Source organism: Lycorma delicatula, chromosome 11 (genome assembly GCF_047948215.1).
Source record: "Lycorma delicatula isolate Av1 chromosome 11, ASM4794821v1, whole genome shotgun sequence".
NCBI lineage: Eukaryota > Metazoa > Arthropoda > Insecta > Hemiptera > Fulgoridae > Lycorma > Lycorma delicatula.
The window spans coordinates 77,679,266-77,703,562 of NC_134465.1; the positions used below are offsets into that span (position 1 = coordinate 77,679,266).

The window sequence follows — 24,297 nt, forward strand, 5'->3', positions numbered from 1 at the left end:
TGATGTCAAAAGAACAATTTAGATCCGGAGTAACATTACAAGGTGAAAAGATAAAGACGCTACTATTTGCTGATGATATAGTAATTCGAGACGAGAGTAAAAAGGATTTAGAAGAAACAATGAACGGCACGGATGAAGTCCTACGCAAGAACTACCGCATGAAAATAAATGAGAACAGAAACGAAAGTAATGAAATGTAGTAGAAATAATGTAGATGAAACACTGAATATAAAAATAGGAAGAGAAAAGATTACGGAGATAGAAGAATTTTGTTATGCGGGAAGTAGAATTAGTAAAGATGGACGAAGCAGGAGCGATATAAATTGTCGAATAGTACAGGCGAAACGAGCCTTCATTCAGAAATATATTTGTTTACGTCAAAAATTAATTTAAACGTCAGGAAAAGATTTTTGAAAGTATATGTTTGGAGCATCGCTTTATATGGAAATGAAACTTGGACGATCGGAGTACCTCCGAAGAAAAGATTAGACGCTTTTGCAATGCGGTGCTATAGGAGAATGTTAAAAAACCAGATGGGTGGATAAAGAGACAAACGAAGAGGTGTTGCGGCAAATTAATGAAGAAAGAAGCATTTGGAAAAATATAGTTGAAAGAAGAGACAGACTTACAGGTCACATGTTAAGGCATCCTGGAATAGTCGCTTTAACATTGGAGGAACAGGTAGAAAAGAAAAACTGTGCAGCAGGCAACGTTTGGAATATGTAAAACAAATTTTTATGGATGTAGGGGGTATACCGAACTGAAACGACTGGCACTAGATAGGGAATGTTGGTGAGCTGCATCAAACCAGTCAAATGACTGAAGACTGAAGAAAAAAAAATTAGAATTATTTCAATTCGGTTGCCAAAGGTTGGAAAAATATACGTTACTAGCATCCCGTCGGTTTCGCCCCCGCTACATGGTTATGTTTATCGTCGCGGTCAGGAGGTGTTTAGCCGGTCAGAGCTAAACATCCTTCCTGTCTGACCACCCCTGTGTTGATTAAACTCATGCCTGTTAATAGTACAGTTGGAAATGAGGAAAATTTGCAGTCATTGTTTTGAAATTTTTTTACCTTTCTTCATTTCCTTTCAAGTCCGAATTTCAAAAAAGTCTAAAAATTGGGTTTTAAATATTTAAATGAAGATTACACACACCGATAATCGAATTGATATCTTATTTGCTACCGAGAGATTAAAAAAATCATAAAATTTTATGTTACTCTATTTTATCCCTTAAACTCGGAATTTTTCATTCAGATATGCTGACGAATATAATCGGTCGGCATCTAAAGACTTTTGGTGTCAATTTAATTGCGGGAGCGGCTCGCCATAAAAAAAGGGACATGAGAATTTAGCGGCTCGCCATCTAGCGGCCCGAATGAGAAGTGTAGCACCGTAACGGATTATTTATTATTTACACGTTTAAATAAATAGTTTTCCATCTTAATATACCCTATGACACTCCGGATTACATAAAATTTAGTTAGCGATTAATTTAGCGGTTCTTTTTTCTAACACACTAACTCATCTTTAAATAGTAGAAATACAGAGTGTGCACGAAACGATCCAATATTTGTTTTGGCAGTAATTTTTTAGGTTAATTAATGCGTTTTATGTCGGTAGAAGTAACAGCAATAACGTGATGTTGATTGACAACCTAGAAGGTGTCACCTCCTCATCCTTTAAGGATGAGATAGTGAAGAGCCTGGAAGTCAGGAAAAAAGACAGAGGTTAGCTAGTATTCGGGATAACCCGAAAGGTGTACGAGTCGTGGCTAATGATAGTGAAATTGAGAAAGGAATCAGAAACAATGAAGCAATAAATAAATATCCCATCACGACTGTCACCACAAAGGTCTTGAGACCACGGATGATTGTAGGACGTTCTACGAGATATCGGTGAGAAGGGGTTTGTTGACGCAGTAACAGTTCAAAATACGGATAAGTCTACGGAAGAATTTTCGAGTCTTTTTAAGGTGGTATTCCGGGCTGGCCGCAGAGAATGTAATGTGGTGTATTATGGAGTCGAATACGAGAAGCAATTGCGAACAAAATTCCAAAAAACCGGTTGATTGTTAATAGTCTATCAGTCATGTAAAATAAAATATTATTTAAATGCCACTCGATATTTTCTATGTCAATGCCTTGGCCGTGCAGCCAGGGTTTGCGAGGATAAGGAATTTTGTTTCTTCTGCGGCAAGGACGGGCGACTGGCGAAGGAATGTCAGGTTGGAAAGGACGGTGGTCCCCCTACCTGCATAAACTGCTCTCGAGCCCGTAAGCCGGCGAATCACGATTATCGTTCCAAGGAATGTCCCGCGTACAAACGTGCGCGGGAACTTTTGCGCGGCAGAATAGATATGTAGGTGGTTATTAATAGGGTTAAATGTTTTCCTGGCTTCCGGGTATTTGTTTCGTTTTCTTAATTTATCCTTTGCGTTTTGTTTGTTAAGTTTTCAGTTTTATGTTTTACGAATTACTTTATTTTTGATGCTTTGTTAGGTTTTATTACTTTGCGATATTTGTTATCTTTATTCTGTTTCGGTTACGTTTTAGGGTTATGATCTAGGATTAACTGATTTTAATGATAGGAGTTAGTGTAGATTTCTTGTGTTGTTTATTCTTGTTTTGGTTAGGTTAATCGTTTAATGTTTTATTATAAGTTTATTGCAAGTTTTAGTTATTTACAGGTATTTTGTTAGTAATTATGTGATTTGTTTAGTTTGTGTTATGACAGTGAGGCGTGCTACGAGATAACCTAGGATATGTGTCGTCGAGTTATTAACAACATAGGAGTTCGTGTTGAAGAAGTTGCTAGACGTGATGGTGTTTATATTAAACATGTGATAAGCAGAACATAATCTCCAAGTACATTGAACTCGTTGTACTTTATTTTTCTGGATTGCGATTAAAATGAATATTTTTTAATAAAACCAAATGTTGGGTCACTTCGTGTGCCGTTCTGTAGAAATTCATAATGTGTTTTACTAAAAAATCTAATTTTTCTATTTTTTTATTTTTTTTTGTTTACAAGCACAATTCTAATAATTTTATGCTGTATATATTCTTGTAAGTATTCGATCTCCTCAATATTACCACCCAATCATTCGATTTTTTTTTTTTTTTAATTTTGACAGGATCAGTTCTCCAAATAAATGAACAGTCACGCCAGATTTTATGATGTAAGTTAAGAGAACAGACTATCTTATAATAATTTAATGCTCGGTTAAACAGTGCTAAGCTGTTTAATCTTGTTTTGAATAAAAAAAAGTAAAGTTTTCTCTAAATTTATTATTTAATACGCTGATCCTAATTGATTGAAAACTTATAAATAAGATTATAAACTTTATTATTCAGAAAAAAAATTTTACACGTTTTTTAAAAGTTTAATCTTGAGAAAAAAAATAAAAATTATTCAAAATAATTATATATTCTTTTAAAATTAAAGATAAAAAACATTCCACTATTCGACCGTTATTTAACGTGGACTTAAATTTTATTCAATTGACGTTCAATTATTTTTTATGTTAACACGTTTTATGTTTATGCTAAAGTTATGGAAAAATAATATCATCTTTGTTTATTATAATATTATGGAACGTCAATGAAGTACACTGCGTGGCTTCATTTCTTTAAAAACCATTTCTGAATTATCGATATAAATGTATATAAACAGAGAGGGATTTACACACATACATACAGAGTAACGCAAGATAAGTTGACGCATCTGAATTACCTCTTTATTTTTAAATTTAATATTATTACAACGTAACATACCAAATACAGAGTTTTTTTAAAGTTCTTTTACCGCATGACGTGTTCAATATGACCACCGTCACGCCTAAAAATCTCTTCGAGGCGAGTGTGTACGTTTCTGATGACCCTGCAACACAACTCGTCTTGAATCTCGTCATACAACAGAACTATCCGTACACGCATTTCCATAAGATTTGTAGGTCTTAACGGGAAACGTTTTTCTTTTAAATACCCCTATAAAGAGAAGTTACAAGGTTTTAAGTCGGGGCTCATAAGTAGCGTAAAGAAATCTCTATTGTGGCGGCCCGGATAGCGATTTCAAATTACGTGATTATCCAAAACTGAATTTAAAAATTCCAACAACATTAGCGGTGTGAGGGGTTGCACATCTTTCATCGACCTTTGAACGGTTACTTTAGGCCGATGTAGTTTTTCACGCACGATTTATGATACTGCTATCACGGAAAAACGGACATTTTGTTTGTTAATGATGCCATCAATATGAAAATAGACCTCGTCTGAAAACCAAGTGTCGGACAGAACCTCATCTTTCCCTTCCGACCGCTGTGCAAACTTTATCATTCTTTGCTTGTTAGATTGTTTTAACTTATGCAGAACGGCCGGCTTGCACGGAGACATCTTGAGATCACCGATTCATTGAATTGTACGGGGCGGGAAGATATTTCCATTTCTCGTGAAGCTCGCCGTGTAGACTTTCCCGGACTATGTTGTGCGGCAACTCGAAATACTTCCATATTTTCCGGAGAACAAAAACGGGATCTGCTTTAGGTCGTTTTTATTCTTTTATGCTGTCTTATTCATCAAATTTACGGTATAAACGGAGAATGGCGTTTCTTGCTGGAGTCCATCGAGTGTTAAAATGAGCGTGAAATTATCGCGAGTCGCTATAACAGCTTTTTGATTCGGCATAAAGAAGCGCAACTTTAGCGCGCTGTGAACTGGACAAACGTCCGTAATCGGCCACACCTCAACGATAACTGATGTGTTGCGGAATCAGAAAGACTAGGCAACATCTAGCGGCATTTCCAAGAAATAGGGATTAGGCGATTTAAAATCCCAGGTAATAGATATTTATTTTTACGATCGACTTTATGAGTGTGTCGACTTATCGTGCGCTACTCTGTACAAACAATTATGACGTGACAAAGCTAGTCGTTTAACCGGATGAGGAAACTGGTCTTCTCTTTAAGAGATTTGTAAAGAGTGATTTATTCAGTTTAGTGAATGTACACGATTTGTGTTTATAGTTATTAATATATTACAGTTTTAAAAAATCGTTTTGGTTTTTTACCTAATCTCGATATTATACCACGATATTAAAAGATATCGTAGTATTTATAGAATAAATTTTAATTTGCTTACATTAAAAAAAAAATATATTTTACGTCTAAAAGAAAGTTTTGAAAATAAATTAAAAATGAAGTATCTAAATTAAAAAGGAGAAAAAAATCAAATTATATGAAATGCGTAAATTGTTTGAAAACAACAATAAATATTTCTAAAATGGAATAGTATTGTAAGACATTACGCATAAAAAATATTGTTCTGGCTTATTTATCTATGGTAAGATCAGATTTATATAAACAAGTATAGTTTAACCGACAGCCGGTTTGTTTGTTAGCTTTGTCACATTGTACAAACATGCGCGCACGCAAATACGCACAGATAAATAGTACATACAGACACAATTGCATGCACACACACAGAATTTTTTAAGCAAATTTTATTCGTAGTACTTCAACATTTTTAAATATGACTTCATAAACAAAAATTTTAATTAACACATTTATAGCAGTTTATTTTCTTTTCGGATTAGATTTACTAAATATTTTTTTAAAAGAAAAAGCAGGTTAAATATTTAATAGAGGGTGTCTTCTTTTTTTGTTGTTTACGCATAAGGTGTATTCCAGGATATTTAAATCCTACCGTTTACATAAACGGTTATAAATTTAAATTTTAAAAGGGAAATATATAATTTTGTTTTAGATAAAAAAGTAGTTTTACAGAATATTTTAGGTTGAACGGAGAATATTTTATAACACCGCAATAAGCAACACTGAAATATTGGCGACATCTATTAGGCTTTTAAGGCTAAATTTTACAAAGTTGTAATTATAATTAAATAAAATAACAATTAACAAATTATTAAAATAATAATATTAATAAAAAACAATGCGATATTTAATTATGAGCTGTAGCGAAGGCTAATGAAGCTTGAAGCGACAACATCTTTTTTCACCAACACCACATAATTATGTATATATTTACCACCTCGAAAGCTGCCCCAATCAGCTGCCCTTTTTCCCCAAGTTCCTTTCAATGAACTCCACGCTCTTTTGTCTTCTTCCATTAAGTCGTTTAAATCTTCATCTTCAAATTCTGGATACGATCGTTTACCCCAGCCTCCCTGAAAATAATAGTAAATTACTTATTAAATATTTATTTTATATCGATAAATATATATAATTAAAATTAAAGGCGTTAGAGGAAAGGTCAAAGTCGGTCTTATTCGACGCAAGTGCAAGAATTTAGGCCAAGAAGGTGGGAGTATATGTACGGAAGGAGTGAAGAATAAATTGGAAACGCGATTTGGATATCGAAAGCGACGGGGAAAAGAAACAGAGGAAGGTTCATATTTAAGATGAAAAATAAAGTAGCAGAGAATCTGTATAAATGAAAGAAGTTAGAAAGTTGTGGCGATCTATTATTGAGAGGATTGGCGGATAATTAAGTATGAAAAGTTGATTTCATACGACGAGGTGAAAGCTAGACTCTTAAGAATAATATAAGAACCAGGTAATCGAACAAAAGCGAACAAAAGTCTGTGTAAAATAATCCCATTTTCAGCATTTTTGTTTGTAAGACGTTGAAGAAAGAAAGATATCTGACAGCCGCACCTATCAGGCGTATTATAGAACCTAAAACGTATATAAAGTCTATTGGCAATCCGTGTTCCATTTCATAACACCAAGATGCACCGCACGTTTTCATCCCTTCACCGTGAGCGGAATTTATTCCCTGTGAATCTGTGATGGAAAAAGGGATGAAGGTTGAGGTTTATGTCATATACACCTAACCTTTTCAAGTTGATTGTACGAAGTGCATTTTATTCATGTGAACTGTGAGAGAAGACAGATAACTACGTCCAAAAGTTAGATTCAATGTTCCTTTTATTCGATGAATTTTTTCCATGGCCGGAATAGAATGAATCTTTATTAATCAACCATTTTATTCTGACCGTCTATATATCAATTTAAACATTAAATACGGGTTAGAGTAAAATGAAAGCATAAATATAATGCAGTGCAATAAATACAAATAATATATTTTTTATTATAATAAATAAACGTAAAATATTAAAATTTTGATTCAATAACCGATTTTTGATTCTAATACACGAAGAAATGTACACAAATTTCCTGTATTTTGGTTTGCGTTTTTGAAAAATGATTTAATAATCCAGCTGATTCAATGATTCTAATAAGCAGGATCTATTGTGTGTGTGTGTGTGTGTGTCTGTGTGTGTGTGCGTGTGTATATATATATATATATATATATATATTTTACAGCAAAAGCTCCTGTAGAGTATAAATTTAAGCTAGTCAACATATTAAAAAGTTGGCTAAAGATTCCTCGTGATTGGAAGAAGCCATAAAGAAGGCAATATTAAGTTACGTACGAGTAGATTCACTAATAGAATCCACCGCGTTGTCTAGTGATGAACGCATCTTCGCAAATCAGTTGTTTTCGAAGTCGAGACTTCTAAGGTTCAAATCCTAGTAAAAGCAGTTACTTTTATAAGGATTTGCATACTAGATCGTGGATACTGCGGTGTTCTTTGGTGGTCGGGTTTCAATTAAACACACATTTCACAAATGGTCGACCTGAGATTTTACAAGACTACACTTCACTTACACTCACACATATCATTCATCCTCTAAAGCAATACCGGCGTTGATTCCCGGAGGCTAAAGAGGAAAAAAAGATACACTGGCAGAATTGTCTGTCGAAGCATTTGTTTAAGTGGCATCCTAACAGAGGCCAAACTGATGACTGTGATGTGTTAACAGAAACAGAGGATCTAAAAGGCGACGTCCGGTAAAGTCCGTCAGGGCTATGATGGGAGGGAGTGAAGACGGGTCTCTTTCCCTACAGGGGTCATGATGAGGAACCCTCTTATTCAGTTCTGTAATCGTTAGGCAAATGGAGATCTCTGTGGAAATATAATTAAAAATCTGTTTAGGATTATCTGTGACTTTCCGATTTATATCTGTAAATTTTTTAGCACTATATTTTCGGAATAAAAAAAGTAAACCGTGTTGAACTTATAAGATATTTATTGGTTTTAAAACTGCTGCAGGTAATTGAGGTCGGTTAAAGTTATTCATGGATCGATAATTTTACTCTATTTGAATAAAGAACCTGTCGGATGAAAAATAAAGATGCTACCTTTTCTATATTAAGTTCAATATTTTAATCTATCCTTTCCCAAGACAATTTAAAAATATATGTAATACATATATATATATATATATATATATATAGGTTCAGTGGAAAATTGTGTGTTTTTTTCCAGTACAAATATAAAAATGTTTACGTGAGCAAAATTAATCATACATAAAGAAAAGATATTAAAAATGGTTCATAATAAAATTTAAAAAAAAGGTTACATTGATTTTCCTTTACACGAGGCTTGTACATCCTTTATGCCACAGGATGGAAAGGGATTTATCAAGGATTAAACATGCATATTAATTCTGCGCATAGGTTATAGAAAGGAACTACTACCGATCGATTTAGTTTAAGGGACATAGTTCCTATCCCCATCATATCCATTTGCAAACGTAACCGAATATAAATACCGTTCGGTTAATCTCCCTTGCGGCCTCCTGACAGTGAATTTGCATACGCGGTAATAATAATTTGATAAATTCATTTCGCATTTCCATGCGTTCAGTTACTTAGAATAGCGGAATATTGTTCAGTAGGGTAAAACTAATGTCGACAAATTCGTTCAGATCTACGGTCCAGTAACCGTATTTGTTTTTCTCATTTTAATCTGTAGTTTTATAAACGACTCGCGTGCACACGTAGATAAAAACACGAATGGCTAATAGTTTTTATATGTCGGAAACAATTATAAAAGCGCTTTGATAATGAGAAATATCTTCTACACAACCTAAATTTTAATCGGTGCGAGACCAAATCTGTTTAGGATAGATGTCCGAAGAGACAGACAGACGGAAAGGATTTAGTTTATATAAGCGTTTCATAAATTAATTTACATCTCTCCAATAAAAATGAGGGTGCGTTAATTTTTTTACCGTATGTGCTCACATTTTTATTTTAGCGGAAAAATTGAAATAACAACTGTACAATAAATTGTGTTCTATAAACAGTACGTTGTTTACAATAACGCTTATTTTACTTATTATTTTTTTACATTTTGTAAAGCAAAAAAGCTATTGTTAAAAAAACTACATAATTTTTTTTTAATTTTATGAAAATAATTACAGAAGCACCGTGCTTCTTAATACGAACGATGTATATCCAGAGTGTTTCTAAAATGGTGAGCTGGCTATACTTTTTCGGATTCTACTCGTAAAACTAAACAAATAGTATCCTTAGGAAAAATGGCAATTTCTCCTTCGTTCTTCCCCCACCCCTCTGTAACCAATTTGTTATTTTTATATAGTAATTTATATCTCAAGTTCGGATAAACGAATCGCATTAATATTTGGTAAGCGTCCTGGTAATAAAGTTTTAAAGTTAGCAAAAAATTAGGAATTAAATACCTTCGCAAATTACAAAATGGCGGCCGTGTTTATTTTTCAATCCGTTATATCTCCGTAAATATTATTCTTATCAAAATTTTTGTGTTGCTAAAATATTAAGCCTTTTATTTTGAACAAAATGACAATTTACTTTTTTAAATCGGTTAACATTAAATAGCCGAGTTATGGCAGAAAATTCATGGAATTTTGTGTCTAATTTCATATCCTCCACTTTACGTTCAATTCGATGAAATATTAATTGTTTTTATTTATTGTTAATTATAGTAGTGTAAATTAGTATCAAATTAAGTAATAATTTTCTTACAATAATAGACATAATAATTATGACACAAAATTACATCAATTTCCTCCCGTAACTCGACTATTTGTTAACCGATTTAAAAAAAAAAAAGTCATTTTGTTCAAAATAAAAGACTTAGATACTCAAAATAAGTGAACAGTAATAAGATTCGATATCCATAAAAAATTAATATAGCTTTGAAAAAATCAGAAAATGTGAAAAAGATCCAGTGATTGCCGATAACTAAATCGTTGCTGTGATTAAATTCACTTATAAGCGAACTAAATTTAATTCCTGAAATAAATCTTAATTTACCGCGTATCCTCTGGTCGACGCCGAAGTCTCGGTTAAATGTTTAATATTTCTTTTTTATTGCCGTTATAGTTTTTCGGCAATTAAAAATATTTTGATATATTAGAAATTATCAAACTAAAATATTTTACGGGCCGTAAGAAATATAAAAAGATTTGAGCGATAATGTTAAAAAATCAACGAAGTGAAAATAAGGAAGTTCGCGTCGACACCATTACTACCGAAGTAGTCGAGGTTCAGGTTGAATTATCTTCTACAGAATGATGCTTAAGGGATATTACAAGGGGATGAGTACTAGAAGTACGAGATGAAGAGAGCGTAACATTAAGATAGGAATAGTGGAAATGGCGGGATAGAGTTAGAAGAGAGGAAAGAGTGCTGTCAAGATGAGAGATAATTTAAAGAGACATCTTCTTTTTCCTACACCGCACAACACTACGGCGAGTGAGAAGCGTCTACGAGGAACGGGTGGACAACGGCGGGTCGGTCGAATAGAACGGGGTATCGGTTTTTGTGGTGTGAGTAGAGTATCTCGGGCTTTAACATCACCCTGTGTCTGCACGATAATATAAATGTCGGAAAGGAAAGAAAACGTTACATAATATATCTTCTTATGTATGATTTGACGATTTAAATTTTGCTGTGACGTTACGTATTCACGCGTATAAATATAGATAACGTTTAAAAAACGATTTACTTCTACTATTTGTGATTTTATTTTTTGTTTTTTATTATTTTCGTAGAGAAATTTGCGTATTTTGTATCCGGACTGCATTGATCGTCGCTCGTTTACGTATAATCGTTGTAACTTAAGCGCACAAATTTTTTTGTGATATCCTCTAACGGGATCTGCTTGAATTTAAAATAGTTCATTCGGACGCTTCGATTGACAGAGAATATTTCCTTTAAGAAATCCTAAAATTTTTCTTTTATAGCTTTTTACTATCTCGTAGGAAAAACAATTTGTCATAGCGTAATATATTTAAATACGATATGACAGATTCAAAATTTATCGGCAAAATCCTTCAATCGTAGATAAAGTTATCTAGCTCTTCGAAAAATCGTGACAAAAATAGATTTTAACTGACCGGAAAGGAACTCTAAAGTACTCCTGTGGGAAAGGATTTATTGTTTCATTAAATCGTTCTTAAAAGGTTATCGAGATAAGTTTCCTTTCCTCGATAACAAATATTTCCTTAAAAAGAGATATTTTTGAGTTACGATACGTATTGTTTAGTGCGAGTGTATAACGTACGGATCCTACCGTTAACTGAACGAAGTTCAAATTTTTGGTACTAAGAGATGCTTACCGGTTAAAACTTTCTTAAAAATTCTCCTAACAAACACGCGCGCGCGAATAAATTTAAGTAACGTGTAAGTTAATTTTCTCCAATTTAAATAATTTTTATAATGTTAAAGAAGAGATAGGCCTTGGTTTATATAATGAGTCGAAGAGAGAAGCGGGGATGAAAGTGACGTGTCTAAATCGACAAGACAGCCTTTAGTGGATGACGATGATGACTTGTTCAAATGTATTATTATTATTCGAGTCGCTTTTATGTGCAACATTATAAATAAAAAGTCGATTTAAAAATCAGTCTAAAAGGTCTTGTTATTCCTTTTTCTTAAAAAATTAAAAATTAACTGTTAACTTTTGTCATCATGGATGGATACATTTTTTTTCTGAATTCCTTTATTTACTTACGATCAGTTTCTACAATGAAGCTATAAGCAAGTCGTACGACTGACCATCACGTGAAAGAGGACCGACTAAAAACAATAGTACAACATAAATAATATAACATTTGATAGTGCCTTTGAATGTCATCAACATTAAACGTAAAACGACTAAATAAATATTAACTTTAAGTAGAACAGTAAAAGAAACATTAATTTTGAAACATCCAAGAAACAATAAACATGAGCACTAAGCCGCCAAACCCGATCATCGTAACAGGCCATCAAGATCAAGTACACAGAACCTTTTTTGTTTCCTAACGTCCACGCTGTTGTCTGTCAGATTCAAAGTGAGATGGTTAATATGCTTATCCAGCCTGGACACATATCTTGAAACTAGACGTCCAACTTCCTCTCGAACGTACGGAATGCCTACGTAACCGTGAATCTCAACATTCGGGGATGGATAAATTTAAAGCTAATTATAAATATTAAAAGCTGTCTCTTATTCTTTTTTATATTTTTGTGGCCAGTTTCTTTTGTTTTAGTTATTTGTCCGAAATTAAAAAAAAAGCTGCCAAGTTAATATTAATAAATGTAATTTAGGTTTTACTTTCTACAATTAGAACTTCACTCGCAGAGTAATAAAAAAATAACTTTTCAAAGAAAATTAAAAAATTAAGTAACAGGAATAAATCTCTTTTTATTTTATCTAAAAAAAAGTGAGGAAACATAAAAAGAAGGAAGGAGCATTAATGAACTACTGAAAGAATGAATGTAATTTTTATTGAGGGAGAGTTCTCTCTGTTCCTCTAAAGCATATTATTCTTTTCTTGTACTCTCTCTCAGTATATAACATATATATGTGATTGTGCGGGTATGAAAAAAAAAACGGTAGAGAAAGAAAACGTAACTAAACGAAGAGGGAAGGAAATTTTACTTTTTACTTCATTGTTTATTCGATTATAATTTTGCAACTTCTTTTTTTTAGCTAAGATTGTTTATCATGTCTAAAAACACACTTACACTGTGGACGACTTTATATGTCAAAATCTATTTTTTACTTATATAAATATCTTAGAGTAATTTTCAGACCTAGAATACATTAGTATTAAAAAAATTTGATAATGTAACTTTTGATAATGTAAATCAGTACGATTAATAAATTTAAAAAAATCTGTGGCTCAGAGTTATTTTCTTTTTAGTATATTTGATTGCGGATAAAAATTAAAATTTACGAATCTAAATATTTTTTATATTAAATACTCGTATAGTTTATTTATTTATAAATACTGGGTAACACCTGGTAGATTTTGTTTAAAGAGAAATGCATTTTTTAAAACCTTTTTACTTACTTTTTTTGATTGTATTTACATTAATTTTCTCAGAATTAAATTAACAAGTTTTGTTACTAAATCTTTCGCATTTATTAGTTATTTAATAACAAAGCTACTGTACTACAAACCTAAAAAAAACCTTTGTTTTTCGACACCGAAATTTGTGTTTTACTTAAAATATATTATAAACTACTGCAGATACAGTTCTGCGATCTGTTTTATCCTGTTTTCCAGCACAAATTACATAACTTAATCGGGGTCCCAAAATTACAGTAGGGGTTATTTTTATTAGAAGAGCTGAAATCCGGGCGAAATATTTCGCTTGTCGTAACTCGAAAACAAAAAGTTTCCAGATATATATTTATATGAACTTTTTTCATTATTTTCACCAGTAAAACATGTCCTGAAATTTTGTTTCTTCGCGGGACACTCTATATTAATAATTAATCGTAATCAAAAATTTATGTGTAAAAATAACTTCAAAACTGCATTTTTAAAAAAGCGCGTCTCTACCGATTTTAAACAGATTTCACACTGGTTTGTGTTTTTACATCGGTTGGCCCCGTTCACACCTCCGAAACATCTTTACAAGTTTTTCTGATAAAACTTAAAGTTTTGAAAAAATAAATTTACAGGAGCTATAAAAAATAATGAGAATTTTTAATTCTACACGCTACGTATTTTCGACTGAATTCGTAGTTTTCCCACGTAATGGGACCACTGTTTATAATGTATATCAAAATTTTTAACAGTATTAGACCCGTAGTTTAAATTTGGTAGTCGAATATTTCGGACGTATTTTATTACAGGCGGCGATTTATTTTGGTTGAAATGACAAAATAAAGAATTTACATTAAATTTTGAGTTAAAAATGGAATAAATTGCAGTGAAGATGTTAAAGAAGACTTTTGGCGAGATGACGTCGACGCCAAGGTTTTACGAACAGTACAATAGTTTCAAGAAAGTCGTAAAGACGGACGACAAAAGGGATGAACGACCTATCTCATCCACAACCGTGAAAATACCAACAAAATATAGAAAATTGTGATCAATAATTAACGAATTACTATTAGAGAAGTTGTTGAATGTCGTGAAGATTTCAACTGATGAGAAGAGTTTACAGCTCGTAAAATAACTAACATTTTGGGTATGAAACGAGTAGAACCAATATTTTTTTTCCAAAACTGTTGAATTTTACACAAAAAGAACGTCGCAGAACAACTGTTGGCAGAGATTTCTAATTACTCAAACGGGTTGTAGAGGTGACGAGACGCGGTTGTAAGGTTATGATATCAAAACGAAAGTCCGATCGTCCCGATGGAATCTTCCTGAAAAACAAAATGTAATAAAGCACGCGGAGTTCAGTCGAATATTAAGGTTCATCTTACTGATTTTTCTGTTACACAATGGAATCGTCCATTATGAATTCTTCTACAAGGAGTATGTCGCAATGAACTTCAGGAGAGAGGAGGAAACGCGGACGACCTCCAAAGCAGTGGATGTCTGGAGTGATGGTGGCGATGGAGAGAAGAAATTTGGAGGAGGAAAGTTGGCGGGATGGAAGAGTTTGGCGGCTGGGATGTGAGACACGGCCTTTATAGCTGTAAATATTTACCTAGAAGAAGATTAAAAAGTTTTACGATCAATAAATAGAATTGCTTAGCAGTTTACGACTTTTTCACGAGGTAATCCAAAGAAAATAACTAAAAATATGGAAAAACAATTCTTCGATTTTGCACCATGATAACGCTTCAGCTCACAATTCACTATTAATCTGTGATTATTTAGCCCAAAATAACACTATATTGATGCCGCATGCCTGATGATATTCCAAACTGACTTTTCTTGTCCTCACAGTTTAAAAGGACATCGATTTGCGGCAATATGTGAACTTAAGGCTACACCAAAACAATATTTCCACAAATGTTATGATGTGTCGCAACTCTGAGGGACTATATTGCACGGAACACTACTCGTATAAGTATGAAAGAATAAGAAAATTATTTTTATAAAATTTAAATTATTGTTATTTTTGATCATATTTCGTGTTTTTCCGGCAAATTTTTTATAATTTTGTAAGGCTTGTATGAAATCTTTCGTATTTGAAAAATCTTTTTTTTTTGTTAAAAAATGTTACCAATGTTAATGAAAAATTGTTAATGTTAATGAAAACGTTAAGTTTTATTTTATTTCCTGGTTATATTTCTGTTTATGTAATTTGATGTTATTATTATTATTCAGATTTTCTCTTCAGTAAACTGACGGAAAACTAAAATACATTTTTTAATAACTTTTTAGGTAACTCGAATTTGTTTCCTTTAAAAAATATCGGAAAAAAGTTCAGATAATATCCTACAATCAGGTTTATACCTGATTTTTTCTTATATTCTCGTCTAGTTTGGGCGGTTTTTTAAAATAAATATTTTTACAGTTATCGGCCGTTACTCAAGTAATAATTATTTTACTTAGAAGCGACTAATGCAGATGAGAAATATTTGTAATTAAGAATTAAATATTTTGCATACGGTACAGTCGGTCGATATGCAGTAATTTTGAATGAAAATCATAAACCAGGTCCTAGAGCCGAATTCTATATACTATTCCTATCTGCAGCAGTTAATTTAAAAGAATTTCTTTATTTTAAATACAATTCGAAATAGTAATAAATATTTTAAATACCTTAACGAAGAAGATTTTTTTTTTTTGTTTTTTTTTTTTACTGTGAGATGACGGATATCGATTATCCTATGAAAAATACCATGCCTGACCGGAATTCAAACCCAAGACCTTTCTAAATAATTTTAAAAAAATAATTTTTTCTACCTACAAAAAGGATGATTTTTTATTTTCATTAGACGTAGAAATACGTTCTTCGCTGAGATATCTCATTAAAATAATAACAAAACTGTGAGAAAAAATATGTAAAAAAGACATTTCTAGGTACTTTACAAACTTCAAATTTGGTACGTCAAAATTTCCTAACAATATCGGACATTTTCAAAATCTCCTAGATTTTTCGGGTAGGCGATTCGAAGTAGGTATTTAGAAAAAAAACAACTACAAATTTCCAGTTTATAATACCTTCTGCTTCGATTGTAATGAAACAAAACCAAAAATAAAATTCGTACTTTTTTCTTAATTTTATCTTTTATTATTTTATATATATATATATATATATATTGCAACAAGACCGGTATAACGGACCTGAGTAACGGATTCCTACCGATTAAGAAGAAAATAGTAGACAATATAATAACGGGAGGAATCCAGAAAGGGGCTAAAAGAAACCCTCCGTTTAACAATTGTCTTTTGTAATACTCCCTACTGACACACCTAAACAGATGTTGTTCCGCGAGAAGAGTTGCCGGAGCCAGGTTAGGAATGCATGGAAACGAAAGTGCTCGGTCGATCAGTCTTTGAGTGATCGAGTGTTGTTCGATGTAAAATTGCTCGATCTATGTAAAAGTCGAAGCTTATAATTCGAGTTTTACTTATGTTCGTTCTTTAACTTATAAATTATAATTATATAAACATTTTCAGTTGTCAACCTCTCAATATCCTGATCGAGCCGCGAACACGCGACAATATGATATATATTGTCACGTATTCGTGACAATACATTTGTAGCTAACAACAAATGATATCAGTAAAAACCCGACTGATGTTTGGTTTAGAACGTGAAGAAAATAAACTGCATTTACTAAATTTCCAATCGACCGATATTGAGTTCAAGAAATATCATTTTTCCTTCCTTGTACAAAGTAAAGGAAGTACTGTGATTGCGAAAAATTTCTTTTTTCAGATTTCAACGGAAATATCCATTTTGACAATCCCTGAATCCAATTTTGACTAGTTTCGGCGTGACGTCTGAACGTACGTATGTATCTCCCATAACTCAAAAACGATAGCCGTAGGGTGTTGAAATTTTGGATTTAGGATTGATATAACATCTAGTTGTGCACCTCCCGTTTTGATTGCAATCGACTTAATCAAAAGTGTCCAAAAAAAAGCCCAAAATATTAGGATTTTGGCCTTTTTCTTAGTTGTAGTAATAAGCCCTTATTGAGAGCTTTTCAATGATATATATCATAAGTGGTACTTATTTTCATCGGTTCCAGAGTTAGAGCCAAATAGAATTTTAATTAATGAAATATTTGATCTACACATCGGTTCGAATCAGGCTTAATCTACTTGTGTGTTAACTTTCTTTTTTTTTAATTTAAATATATTGATTTATTAATAATTATTAACCTGTGATTGTAAAGACACCTTTTACGATAAATAATAATTCAATAATAACAATAAAAAAAGGAATAAAGATAAATATCAGGAATTTTTAATGAAATAAAATTTTATGTACTTTTCATTTTAAAAAAATGTGTACATGTTATTTAATAGTTGTACAAGGAAATCATATGGTGTCCAAATCAGATTCTTTAAAAAAAAAAAAATATTTAATTTAGATGATTTATAGCCTAAATATAACTGATTTAGATTATTATTATTATCAAATTGCGATTTCAATCGAATTCTCCCAATTGAAGTTATCATATTGTTTGTAACTGTTGAAAGTAATTAACATTACGTTGCCAACATTAACATATTTAGAAAAATAAATCAGTAAATTATTGAAAAATAAAATTTAATAAAATATATCTCATTTCCCGCATACTTTTCTATTCGGGGAAATAATTTTTCCCATATTTTATAATTTATGACGATAAAGGGTAGAAGAAAAGAATTGAATAATTTCCTATATTAATCCGTCCTTTGCCTACGATTACGGTCTGCCAATATTACAATTTATATGTATTTATGGTAATTCCATTTAAGTCCGATGAATTTATGACGTCATGGCTGTATACATGAACCGGCTGAGTTAATGTCTCCTCTATAGCATGACCTCATTACATGTTACTAATGGAGATTATTGCAGAGCTTTATATATTCGATCAATCCTGTTTGTGTGTTCTAGTTATAGTTTAATATTGTTTAATATTTAACAGTAAGTCAATACGTCTTTCTGTTAATTTGTTATGAAAATTTTGATTGATGATGAGTACATACCGTTAAGTTAACAATTTTTCTCCCGCCTTTCGTACAAACCGTTACAGGAATTTATTTCTGGCGTCCAAAAATTTGTTGGGATCATTCCCCTTGAGCGGGGATATTGAATATAATTTTTGTTTTTGTTTTTTACAAAAAGGGAAATTACATTAATTTACCGCTTTACAGTCTCTGTCCTACTTTTTTAAGGGTTTGACACAGCCAAAAAATAAAAAATATTTCAGGTATACTATACTGTGAAAATTAACTGTGACAAGCTATTTTTCTTTAATTTGTTATGCGATTGCCAGTTACATCTGAAACAGGCTTTAACCGGTTTTGTCTGCCTTGAGGTTGTGCGACTGTTCGACCTTGACAAAAAGAAAGCAGTTTGACTGGTTTTAAAGTGGAAGTCACATAAGCTTCAGTTGTGTACTTTGAGTGTGGCAGGTGGCAAGTAGACTAACCTACTGGGTTGGTCTAGCGGTGAACGCGTCTTCCCAAATCAGTCGATTTGGAAGTCGAGAGTTCCAGCGTTCAAGTCCTAGTAAAGCCAGTTATTTTTACACGGATTTGAATACTAGATCGTGGATACCGGTGCTCTTCGGTGGTTGGGTTTCAATTAACCGCACATCTCAGAAATGGTCGAACTGAGAATGTACAAGACTACACTTCATTTACACTCATATATATCATCCTCATGCATCCTCTGAAGTATTATCTGAAATGTAATTACCGGAGGCTAAACAGGAAAATAAAGGAAAGGAAAAGGTGGCAAGTAGACTGTCTGATAGACATCAACAATCACCTGAGGCTTTATGTAATATAATAAAGCAGGAAATGGACAGAATGGCAGCTAACAATACAAGGAGGCGCTCCGTATATTGGTGGACTGCTGAAATTTAAGCGATGAGACAAGAGCTCCAGTCCCTTAGAAGAAGGAAACAACGTATTCTTAGAAATAACAGAGAAGGGTACCAGGAAATAGCCAATAGATACCTCGAGGCAAGAAGAACGCTCAATAAGGCTATTAAGAGACGTAAAATGGATTGCTGGATCAGGCACTGCGACGAGCTGGACAGCAATCCCTGGAGCCAGGCATATCGTATTGTGACCAAAAAGTTCGGGAGACGTATGCCTATCCTCAATAAGACCAGTGTTGCAAGGGAGGTAGCCAGGTTGTTCCCGCATACAGTGCCTGATATCGTGAGATCCACACCTTGCGACAATAGAAGATTCACCATGGAAGAGCTACAACTTGCGGCGAGGAGTTTGGCAACCAAAAAGAGCCCTGGCCCGGACAAGATTGCCAGGGTTGCCAGATTGACAAGATTGATCACTGCCCGCGGCAGTGATCAAGGGGCTGGTTCAGAAGGCTCCCTGAGAGATGCTCGAGATTGCCAGCCACGGCATGGAGAACGGAGACTTCACCGACTGCTGGAAGGAGGCCAGAGTGGTATTCCTACCTAAAGGCACCTCTTCGGAGGAAGATATAACCTATAGACCCCTGAGCCTCCTTAACATGATGGGGAAGCTAGTATAAAAGATGCTGGCTGGCCGCATCATCAAAGAACTAGAAGAGGGAGCCGGAATCAGTCCTAACCAGTACGGGTTTATGCGGGGGCGATCCACCGTGCAGGCTGTCTGCCGAATTTCGGGATGGGCCGACGAGGTGAAGAGAGGCACTTGGCGAACCAGGAGAATTCCACTGATGCTGTCACTAGACATAAAAAACGCGTTCGGGGCTATTGGTTGGGGTCACATTAATGACGCGATTGCGGCTACGGGACTCAGCCCGTACCTGCGTAGGCAAATTGAATGTTACTTGTCCAACAGAGGATGTCTGGTAGAAGCACAGGAAGAAACAGTACATTTTCAAATGCACGGTGGAGTTCCGCAGGGCTCTGTTCTGGGGCCGTTGTTGTGGCTGGTGATTATAGATGAACTCCTTCAGAAGGAGTTTCCTGTCGGCGTCCAGGTCCTGGCTTATGCAGATGACCTTGCAGTCCTCGTAGAGGGAAGGACGGTCTTGGAGGTGCGGAAGAGGGTGTATGCGGCCATCGACACTATACAGGAGTGGTTGAGGTCCAGGGGTCTGCAACTGTCTACGGAAAAATGCCGGTGTATTGCCTTTACGGGTAGAAGAGTGCTAGAACCGTTCATTATTTCCATCGACGGTCATGCTATAGAAGAAGCGAATAACATCAAGTACTTAGGAGTTATCCTCAAGAAAAACGGTAGATACACCGAGCACATAGTCAATGTATGCAACAAGGCAGAAAGGATGATAAAAAGTCTAAACATCATTATGTCATCGCAGAATGCCCCTCGGGCCTCAAAGCGCCGTTTACTGGCGACCACCGTCGTGTCTTCGCTTATGTATGCCGTTCCGGCCTGGTGGCGCTCTATCGCCATTAGGCGCAACAAAGAGAGACTGGCGAGGACGCACAGGTGTGTGCTCCTAGTTGTGTCCGCATACAGGACAGTGTCCTATGCCGCCCTGTGCGTGTTATCGGGTACACCTCCTATTGACCTAATCGCAAAAAAGAGGGTGGAGAGGGCACAAGGCAAGCCAGAACAAGAGGTCAGGGATGCCGTTTATAATATCTGGCAGGAAAGATGGTCGCAGGAAGCTGTGGGTCGATGGACGAGAACCCTCATCCCCAACATCAAGCCACGGTTGTCGAGAAGATTTGGTGAGGTTGATCATCACCTATCGCAGTTTTTTACAGGACATGGTTCCTTCAATAACTACCTGCACAAAATAGGCAAGAGAAAAGAGCCAATTTGCAACTACTGCAACGAGATAGATGATGCTGAGCACACCTTTTTCGAGTGCAATAGGTGGGACACACTTAGACATAGTAAGGCACTCACAGGTATAACTCCAGAGACAACAATAGACTACATGCTAAGAAGCGACTCAAACTGGAATAATTTTGCTAGTTTTGTTAGACAAGTTGTTGTACAGAAATACTCCGATGAGAGAAGACAAGGTGTTGGCTAGAATAGGACTGGGTGGACAGCCTTGCTGGTGAGGTCCAGCATGCTGCGGTGTGTTGGCACTGATGAGCCACCAAGGACTCCACAGGTAACAGTCAGGTAACAGCACACTGAATACTGAAGGGACCCTGCGCCGCGTCGCGGCGGACTGGGTCTGGCGTGGTGTCCAAAAGGGCAATATTAATAAAGAACTCTCAAAAAGAGCTAACCGGTAGGCCGACCTGCCATGCCGGTATATAGCCGGTAGGTGGGGAGGCCTTTTTGAGTTTAAAGACACTCCCCTGGGCGGCGTAATACCAACAAGTCGGTCCGGCTCAGGGGAGCTGAGAGAAAAAAAAAAGGTGGCAGGTGCTGACCCACCGGGTTGGTCTAGTGGTAAACGCGTCTTCCCAAATCAGCTGATTTGGAAGTCGAGCGTTCCAGCGTTCAAGTCCTAGTAAAGCCAGCTATTTTTACACGGATTTGAATACTAGATCGTGGATACCGGTGTTCTTCAGCGGTTGTGTTTCAATTAACCACACATCTCAGGTACGGTCGAACCGAGAATGTACAAGACTACACTTCATTCACACTCATACATATCATCCTCATTCATCCTCTGAAGTATTATCTAAACTGTAGTTACCGGAAGCTAAACAGGAAAAAGAAAAGAAAAAAGGTGGCAGGTGCTAGTTTTTGCGCTACGTGTAACACGTGTTACTCTGAGGAACCTCCGAGTAAAACCTATAAACATTTCAATCTATATCGTTATTGTACAGAAATGAAAAAAATTAAATGACTATTATTATTTGGGTTCTAAAACTAAAAGTTTTCAAAATATTACAAAAAAAATATCTAATGTGGACACTACATGACTTCCTTGTACGTATATTAAGAAAAAGAAGAAAGAAGACCCACTACGCGACCCGACGTCAGGAGTTCTCAGCAGAGAAGCACCGTGAAGGGCAGCCATTGAAGAAGTAGATGAAGAACTTCTCCTTATCCGTACCATAAAATATCCTAATACTTACAATTAATTTAAACCAGCAATTGCTCCGGAAAAGGAGGCGCTTTGCTCCCTCCAAAACTAGGGCCTCTTTGTGGCGTATTCCTGCTAGCCTATGAAGCGCTAGCACCGAAAGGACTTCAGCGGACGGTCTGAAGGGGAATTACGTCGGGGGCACAGGTTTTAAAAGCCTAGCCTCCCGCGGTCGGACCCAGAAATGTGTTTGAGAACGCTGGTCCAAACGGATATGAAATGCTAATCGTAAATCCGTCCGTAAATATAATAAAACTTAAAACTTAGATCCGTCATTAAAATAAACCCTTAAACACGCCCGATTTCAGAATCATACAGCAGCAAGGAACACTGTCCAGGTTCTTCGATTCGAAGGGAGATTTTATGAAACTCCCACCACTTTTACATTCCATTCCTACGTCTATTAAATTACATATGCACATTTTTTGCTGCACTTAATTAAACTTATTTCATATGAAAATGAAACACGATCTTCCAATACTTTAATAAACTGGACAGTTACATGACATTGCATCACATTTTTTTTGTGGTGACCGTATCAGGATTTTACATTAGATTATACGTTAATTTTATTTTAATAGTTACGTGGTGTAAGTGAGAACGTGTCTGATCTGTTATCATGCACACATCAGTTTGAATCCGACTTAATATACAGATATTTTTTTAAACTTTTTTTTTTTTTTTTATTTAAATAAATCGATTTATTAATAATTATTAATAAATCTGTTCTGTAAAATTTTTTTGAATTAAAATGAAAAGTACATAAAATTTTATTTCACTAATACGAATAGCTTCTGATTATTTTCAATCTGACGTTGAAATTGTTAATAAATAGATATAATTTAATTAAAAAGAAAAGTTATAAAAAAAGGAAATGAATTAGGATTCGAACCGATGTGCCTTTCCTTTGTAAGATCAAAATATTTTGTTAATTTAAATTTTATTTGGCTATAACTCTGGAACAAATTAAAATACCACTTATGATATATCGTTGAAAAGTTCTCAAAGAGGGCTTATTACTGCAGTTAAGAAAAAGTCCAAAATCCATTTTTTTTGGATTATGGGCTTTTTGCACACTTTTGGTCTAGTCGATTGCAATCAAAAGGGGTGGTGTACAAATAGATGTTATAACAGTCCTAAATCCAAAATTTCAACATCCAACGGCTAATCTTATTTGAGTTATGCAAGATACATACATACGTACAGAGGTCACGCCGAAACTAGTCAAAATGGATTTAGGGATGGTCAAAATTGATATTTCCGTTAAGATTTGAAAACCGAAATTTTTCGCGATCATAACAGTTCCTTTACTTCGTACAAACAAAAATGGTGTACAAAGTATTCTGGAGTAAGAAAAATTAAAAGTACAGTTGTCATGTTATCTTTTTAGGAGTAACGTCTACGTACATTATAATTAAATTAGGAATTTTTTATTTTTAACATTTTTCAATTTTTAAAAAGTTTATACTTTTTAGTCGCTCTGAATTTGATAAACGATTTGAAAAATTATTGATAATTGTCCAGAAACGGCCATGTTGAAAGTTGACATTAAAAAATCAACTAAATCTTCTAATTTTACGTATTCTAAGAAAATTCTTTATCGTCTCCCAAGGGCGGAAATTTGAATTTCGTTAAAAAGTATTAAAAAAAAAAAGGATAATTAAATTAAATTACTTAGATTAATTGAAAAATAAAACCGACAGCATAGTTACAGGACTTTCTTTTCACTCGGCTATTTAATAATAAAATATAATTAATATGTTAATGACGTTGATAACAATATTGACTTGAGGTTAAAACCGTAAATTTCTAATCTGGTATTACTAAAAAAAAGCTTTTATTTCCGCAACTTTATATTAAAATCATTTTCACTTGAAAATGTATAAATTAATACCTGACACGGACCATGTTTGTTACTCTGCGGGAACCCCGAAGTGAGAGACCAAGTTCAATTTTATAAAAACATTTTTTTAAAAGTAATTTTGATTACAATAAAAAAGGGAAAAAAGAAAAATGTTAAAAAACGCATGACTTTTGGTCAAGGTGGGATT

At 34.3% G+C, this 24,297-nt stretch overlaps 2 protein-coding genes across 17 annotated transcripts in view; one reads left to right on the forward strand and one right to left on the reverse strand.

Moving 5' to 3' along the window:
* Positions 1 to 24,297, forward strand: part of LOC142332121 (putative cytochrome P450 6a14) — a 622,045-nt gene that overhangs the window by 58,511 nt on the left and 539,237 nt on the right. The gene's annotated exons all lie outside the window — the stretch shown is intronic.
* Mip (Myoinhibiting peptide precursor) overlaps positions 1 to 24,297 on the reverse strand; it is a 439,825-nt gene that overhangs the window by 29,159 nt on the left and 386,369 nt on the right. Inside the window, exon 4 of the mRNA XM_075378379.1 lies at positions 6,047 to 6,185. Coding sequence (XP_075234494.1) covers positions 6,047 to 6,185 — 139 coding nt within the window. The remainder of the gene's footprint in view (positions 1 to 6,046; positions 6,186 to 24,297) is intronic.